At 31.7% G+C, this 8305-nt stretch overlaps 1 protein-coding gene across 1 annotated transcript; it reads right to left on the bottom strand.

Moving 5' to 3' along the window:
• Nucleotides 1-4547: 4547 nt before the first annotated feature.
• LOC145113616 (uncharacterized) lies at nt 4548-6508 on the bottom strand. Its single transcript, XM_079049691.1, has 2 exons — nt 6266-6508; nt 4548-5275 (listed from the first exon to the last, which is right to left on the bottom strand). The coding sequence occupies exons 1-2, from the start codon at nt 6425-6427 to the stop codon at nt 4700-4702; spliced, it is 738 nt and encodes a 245-aa protein (XP_078905817.1). The 5' UTR covers nt 6428-6508; the 3' UTR covers nt 4548-4699.
• Between the last annotated feature and the right edge of the window lie 1797 nt (nt 6509-8305).

Below are 8305 nucleotides of genomic sequence, written 5' to 3'. Positions count from 1 at the left end.
ATGAGATCTTAAGAAAGTGATTTTACAAGAACAATTAGTAGAAAAAATTTAAAGATTGGGAAAATAACTTTATTTTAGGAATACATCATGATTGGAATGATGGAAGTGGCATTACATACATAATGACCAATACTTTTAGGATCATATGATATAGTTCGATCATAATAACTTATGGAATAGGTTGATGGCAACAAATATTGATATAGACTACTAATAGGCAAGATTGGAATATTTAAGCATCAAATATGTATATGTGCTTTTAAGGAGATGATTACTATGATAAGGCTAAGTATGGATAATAGGTGTTAGGTGTTATTTGTAAACTTCATTTGGTAAGGATCTAGGAATAGAATGTTAAGTATGAATAAATCAAAAACTTAATTTTAGTATGAAGTCAAGGATTTTGTAAGCCTTAGATGTTTTGATGTTATATAATTCATAGAAAAAGTATGATACAAATTAAGTCCTAATGCCATGAGATATACTGATAAGTTGAGATTCAAGGAAGGAGTTCGAGAAACTTCTTGATATAAAGGACTAATATGGACCATAGATCCATTAAGAGATGAGGCCTAGAGACCTAGTTTGGGTCAGAAGCGATTTCGAGGACGAAATCATTATAAGCGGGTGAGAGTTGTAACACATGTGTTCCCTTTTAAAGATAATAGAGTATAAATGTTTGTTTATAAATTTCAAAGGGAATATATGTTTCTTTTTAGCCAAAGTAATCTAAAGGAAAGTTATAGTTCATTCAAAGACGATTCTATGGATATAAAGAACGTCAAAAAACGGAGTTCGCATGAGAAAATTACGCCCAAATGAAGATAATACCAAAATCAAATTACGAGGCGTGTAACTCTTCTACACGGTGCGTCGACAAGAGGGTGGTAGGTAACATTTCGCAGAGTAAGACACATGGCAAATATTCAACACGTCTTATGGATGGCGCGCGTCTCTTCCTTGGACGCGACACGATGGCATTTTTAGGTCCCTATAAATACAACCTCAAGCCTCTTCATTTCTCACCACTTTCTCTTTAAAAAAACTCTTGCTCTTTCCCTCGAGATATCAATCCCTCGTGATTTGATTTTTCGTTCTTGAGTATCGCAGCGAAACGTTGAAATGTTGGAAGCAACCAACAAGAAAAAGGATTAAACATCGAAGTCAGGCTCTTTGTTTTCCGAGTCATTCGGCAATCAAGTAAGTTATACTTTCGCTTAGGTATAACTAGATATAGAGTATTCCCATTGTCATTGTTATGAAAGTATAAATAGGATTAATGAAGCATCTAGTTATTAGTTACTAGATTCCATAGTTATTAATCAGAAATAGTATTATAGGTTAATTCGTGCTTGGCGTGTCTACTCACCAGTTGAACCGTAGTTAGATGTTCAAGTATTGTTGAGTTAAGTTACAATAATTCATTTATTATGTTAGTTTTGTCTATTTATGTGTAATATTTTCTAAGGATACCCTCTTCGATACAGTGGAATAGGTTATATGGATGGACTAATTATGATATCTTTCATTGAATCAGTTACAGGGGAAGACGATTATAATGCTAGTGTGATCAATCTTCAAGTATAGGTATATGTGAAATGGATTGACTGCAGCAGCATCCACATTACAATTATAAAACTAATTTGAAACTGTAAAGTATTCTGCTATTTAGTCTCAATGACAATGTTTTATTTAACACTATAAAAAATGACTTTTTTATGAATGATATCTTATTATCAACTTTTAATTAGGACAAAATAGATCTTTTATCCTTTTACAACTTTTTGGTTATAGAGAATTAGGGTGTTACAACTTTTTGGTTATAGACATAAACTTTGAATCACGTCCTCGTCCATATCAAGATTAGTTCCATGATTAGTTTTACAAAACTAAGATTTATACATAAATTACGTATTTATATGTTGTATGACATTTTACATGCTAAATGTTAGGGATGAGAGTATGGACCGGGAAACCGGCCGGAACCGGAACCGGCACCGGCACCGGAACCGGAACCGGCACCGGCACCGGAACCGGAACCCGATGGAACCGGTCGGGCCGGGACCGGGACGTTATTTTTGTGGATTTTTGGACGGGAACCGGTAGGAACCGGAACCGATATAACCGGAACCGGTAGAACCGGCAAAAACCGATAGAACCGGCAAAAACCGGAACCGTATGATGCTATTTTTAGAGGACCGGTTCCAACATTTGAAGACACGACAAGAACCGGTAGAAACCGGTAGAACCGCCGGGCCGGTTCGGTTCTTGATTTTGGCCGAAGCCGGTTCCCGGGTCGGGTCCGGTTCGGGCCGGTTCCGGCCGGTTCGGTCCTTTTGCTAATCTCTACTAAATGTTGCATTTCTAGATTCACGGTTATTATAAAATTTTAACATTTTGTTATCGATAATTGTACAAAATTTTATAAAAATAGCGTTGTATAATTTAAATATTGTATTTTGTTTAGTGCATTAACATGTATTATATATTAGCACACAAACCAATTACATGGTGACTTATCCGGTAAGACAATTGTCATTCCATACTGGATGTTCAGTATTTGATCGGTTTTGAGGATTTCAGTTGGTATTTTGTTAGGAGAAGATTTGCGACGTACTGCGGTGTCTTAATGTATCGTCCAAATGGATTTCCTCTCCCGTATCCTCGCAAAGCGAAAAGCCATAATGGGCAATGGAGAACCCATTTTATATTTTAGTACACAAAACACTTAAAATGACTGTTTTTTCTCTCTTTCCACAAAGTCTTGTATAAATAAGATTGAATTGCATATATGTTTTTTCTAGACGGAATAAACCACATAATCTAACAAAATGACCTTACATTCCAAAAATCAAATCTCACAAGATATATCAATTTCAACAATATTGGTCAATTTAATGTGAAAAGATAGTCAATGAAAAAAAAGTAAAAAAAAAAAAACAAAAGACAAACTGATAGAGGGCTTAATGTCTTGATACCTAAAGTTAAGTTTACTTTTGGCTTAACTCATTTGGTCTTATAACAAATTTTTAATAAATAAAAACAAACCTGAAATCATCAAGTACACTACTCATTTAATTTCGAATCACCCATCCATTCTTCAGATCTTGGATCAAGCGAAAACAAGAAGAGATACAAGTACCATTTTCGATATATTATTTGACTACGATTATTATAAGTTTTGGTCATGTAGTTATGATATGAAATTGTACAACGCATTATGAAAATAGAGTTTTACATTTTATGTTGGAACTTTATATATATAAAGAATTTTGCAAGTTGGTAATTTCCTTTGTATCCCACATTGATGGGAGGAGTAAACGTTTGTGAGTTTATAAGCATATTCCCTTGATAGACAATCAAAGGCTTTAGTGGATCAAAAGAATGAGACAAGCCTAGCCCAAGCTGATGCTGTGAGTGTGCGATTTAGGCGTGTACTTCGCACAAGTATTTTAACATTCACGAAAATCAAAGCTCTCTTCCTCTAATCTTCCTCTCTTTGTGGTTTTTCTTTGTCATGTAGTTAAGGTTGTTTTTTTTTCTCTCTCGAACCCTAAATGAAATATTTAGATGTTACATCTGAATTGATCATCATTTAAGTATTTTAACATTCACGAAAATCAAAGCTCTCTTCCTCTAATCTTCCTCTCTTTGTGGTTTTTCTTTGTCATGTAGTTAAGGTTGTTTTTTTTTCTCTCTCGAACCCTAAATGAAATATTTAGATGTTACATCTGAATTGATCATCATTTACCGTGTTTAAATATAACATTTGAACGGTTAACAAACACTATATTCTCTCTCTCTCGAACCCTAAATAAAATATATAGATGTCACATCTGAATTGATCATCATTCACCGTGTTTAAATATAACATTTGAACGAATCCTAAATGAAATATATAGATATCACATCTGAATTGATCATCATTCACCGTGTTTAAATATAACATTTGAACGGTTAAGAAACACTATATTCTCTCTCTCGAACCCTAAATGAAATATTTAGATGTCACATCTGAATTGATCATCATTTACCGTGTTTAAATATAACATTTGAACGGTTAAGAAACATTATATTCTCTTAATTGTTAAAATATTAAAATTATTCAACATTAAAAGGTTCGGTTTTATCAAACAACCCGTTAAAATTACATAATGGATAATGGTGCATTTTTGTATAAAGTAGCTTATACATTAATTAAGGTAGGCTTGTTTTCTAGACTAAATAGATCATATGAATCATACAAAATGATTAGATTATCCTAACATTCGTAAAAGAAAATTTCACAAGATATATAAAATTTCAACAATTTCGTGAGGTTTAACTTGATCAAGTTGTGAGAAAAGAAAACAAATTGGTAAAAGGGTTAGATCTTAAAAATAAATAAATAAAAGTGTAAAACCAAGTTTTTTTTTTCTTAGGTCCGGATTAAATCTTAAAAATAAATAAATAAATAAATAAATAAATAAATAAAAAGAAACCGGAAATCATCAAGTAGACTACTCATTTAATGTTGAATCGCTCATGCATTTTTAAAAAAAAAAATCTTGGATCAAGCAAAACGAGATGAGATATATGCAAGTAAATTTTGTTTATTCATTCATCGTATGTATGTTTTCAGAAGAAAGACATAAGCTTCCACAATGTGAGATTCAACTTCGATTGAATCCAAGAACATTGCATTAATTATTCTTATTTCTTAACCAGTTTCTTCATCTGTCGAGATCGCATCAGCTTTCCACCCAAGCTCGAAGGTTATATCCAGAAAATACAACATGAATACCATGAAAATACAACAAACGAACATGGCTATAGCACCAAATAGCCACAAGAACAATGGGAACGAGAAGTAGAAAGCACGAAGACCAAAAGACCAAAAGTAACTACCCAAATTCACCGTGGATCCGACGTACTCCGCCGTCAGACGGTGGCTGGTGAAATTCGTGATCTTTCTGTAAGGAACATTGATTAGCATACTGGCGTGGCTGAAGTACCTGATCGATTGAACGTTCATCAAGAAGGATACCAAGAAGCAGACGAGTATGCTGAAGAACTTGATCGTTGACATGAACTTGGTGCCCTGATTGAAGGTTATACCAATGAAGTGGTGGTCGGTGATGCTTCCGGCGGCGGCGGAGCCATGTCCGGTAACTCCTCCGGTCATAAGGACGGCGATTAGAGAACTGAGCATGATGGCTGTAGAAGCCAACAGAGTGGATGCCATGATGTTGTTTCTCAATGTTTGTACGGCTAGAACTCCAGTCTTTTGCGTGTCCTGTCCACCAAAGTTTAACCCTTTTTATTATATAAACAACTTCTTTTTACCCTATTTTAAAAAGTAGCGAATCGTATTTATTTAATAGAGTTAATTATAAAAAAAAAAAACACAATATCAAATTAAAGAAAATAGAATGTTTGTTATATAAATTAATCGATAGTCATTGCAAAATTACAAACTTTTCGACAGTTATTATAACACCATTTTTTCTTTCGTAAAGAAATGTAAAGTTAACTAATTAACATGATTATTTTGCGACATTTTCTAAGAAAAATGTTTATTTTGTGATAATAATTGAAAATGTATTAAATGTGTAACATGATGTTTCTATTTTTCAGAATTTGGTGATCAACTTTTTGATTTTTTAATTCAAAAGGTTAGTTATAGTGAATATTAAATGAAGAGATAGTCTATTTAATTTGTTTTAGAAAACGTGGTTTAATTGATTAGAAAGAAATGTTTTGATTTCTATTTCACTTTGAAACTTCCATTACCTTCATTTCATTATTAATTTATAATCTTACACCGTAATTTTAGAGTTCAATTTGTCATAACAAAAATGTTGAGGGAAAAAAAGATAACAAAATATTTTTTTATTAAAAAATAAAGATCGACAAAGGGGTTGGAATTTGGATACTGAAGTTTAAAACCTCTCATCATCAAACATATGTAAATGTAATTTATGGTGCATCATGCATGCATATGTCAATAGACAGTTACCACACGCGTCATACAATACATGCATCATGTAAAGTGTAAACAGTAAACATATCATACATTCATACCAATGCATACACGCATCTAAGTGTTTCTGGAATCATCTGATTCCCCCAATTTTATATCTCTTCCATATTACTAATTAATCGGCAGAAACTAAGGATTTGAGATGTGATTCATGTGTGTGTGTGTGTATAGATGATAGATCGATCTCATTAATTGCATGCACATACAATCATAGTATGATAGATAATATGTAGATACACATACCTCCATCATAGCGCTCACCCAGAATCGACGATTGATAGCGTTCATGCCGATGACGGTGGTAGCAGGGTGGCGACGAATCTGATAAAGGAGCCAGACGTGATATGCAGCCATGAGGAACAATCCTAGTGGCACTAACACAAAATCGAGGACATCTTCCTCCATTTTTGATCGATTTTAATATGAATTACCGACCAAATTAAGAAGATATTTTGGAGGTTTAGAGTTTAGACAGACGAAAGATGAATGTGGAGGTGTGCGGACGGCGGTTGATATATATAGGACTGGTCCCCGCCCCGTGACATTAAGTTTCAGGATCTATTTCTGATGAATAAGCATTAAGGGCTATTTCGGTAATTCACTATTAAAACTTACTTAAAACTTTTATATAAAACTTTACATATATATATATATATATATATATATATATATATATATATATATATATATATATATATATATATATATATATATATATATATATAAAAGACTCTTAAAATCTCGCAAAAAGTTGGGAAATGAAAGTTGTCTACTCTTCAAAATAAATCTCATTATTTAAGAGTTTTTACATTCGGTTTTTAGAATAAACATATAATGCCAATTAAATTAAATAGCATAACGATTTTTCTATATAAATCTTAGGACTTAGACACATGTCTTATATTTAATTAAATATCGAAACTATTATTAATTAGTTAGAGAAAATGAAAAACCGTTAATGTCAAAATCAATACCATTAAGAAGTTAGAATGGACATTATAACATCTTGTTAGTTTTTTAATGCATTTGTTAGACGTATTTGTATGTATATGTATTTTAATTATGAAGCCATTGTATTTTAGCCATGTCATATTGTACGTACTTTATATATCTGCATATTGTATCTCTTGGGAATAGATGAGAACACGTTGGAACATAAAGTTCTGGTTCCCTCTCATTAGGAATTTGTTGATTCCTGAATCTCATCAATCTCAATGTCTATAGATCCAAAGCCCCACTGGAAACTACAAATTTTAGAATCTTCGTTAACTTTACATTCATCACTAACTAATCATCACTTTATATATTAACACACGTTTATATATTTTGGTATACATATCTCGAATTCTCGATCGCATTGCCCCAATAAATATATAATAATTTTATCATATCTTAATTACTCCTTTAGTCACGAGAAATATTATTACGTCTTTGATAGTAATGAAAATACGAGATCTTCATGTTAAAATCAACAAAAAGCATCTATCATGATGATTATGTTCAACCAATTTATATGTATTTTATAGTAATAACATAATAATTTTTTTTAACTGCAAAGTGGCCTATTAATTGTGATCACTTAGTATAATACACTTTAACTATGAGATGATATGTCATTTAAAAAAAACTAAATAATATTTTCTAGTTAAGTTTCGTATCTTACTAATAAAATAGAATGAAAACTTATCGTGGGGCACATGTTATAATGGTCAATGGAAATGGGAAACCAACACAAATCTCGATGGAAGTATTGGTGAAACAACTTGGAGTATGAGAATATATATATATATATATATATATATATATATATATATATATATATATATATATATATATATATATATATTAAATACTAATTAACCAATGTCAAAAAAGTAAAAACCAAGAAAATGCGAGTAACAACTAACAACCCACTAAACTTTACTTTCCTCTGTATACTTTAATATATTACGTCTGAGCGTTTAACACTTAGGCTAGTAGTCACGTAAGACCTTTAATAAGATGATGTGGCAACTCAAAGTGGATCAATAGTAAATTGTTGAAATTCATAATTGATAAACAATTTGATAATTAGTATTATAAATTAATAATGAATTATTTGGTAATGTTAAACAAACAAGTGGATAGATAATATTTATGATTAAATATCCAAAACGCTTTCATATAAGCAAACAAACAACGATTAATATTGATGATTAAACGTTGAGAAGTTGTTAACAATAAATTCAGTTATTATTAATAATATTGTTACCGAGTTTCGTCCAGAATTTAGAAAGATCATTC

Source organism: Lactuca virosa, chromosome 5 (genome assembly GCF_052849685.1).
Source record: "Lactuca virosa cultivar CGN04683 chromosome 5, Lactuca_virosa_CGN04683_v6, whole genome shotgun sequence".
In the NCBI taxonomy this organism is placed as follows: Eukaryota; Viridiplantae; Streptophyta; class Magnoliopsida; order Asterales; family Asteraceae; genus Lactuca; species Lactuca virosa.
This window is presented reverse-complemented; position numbering and strand designations above follow the sequence as displayed.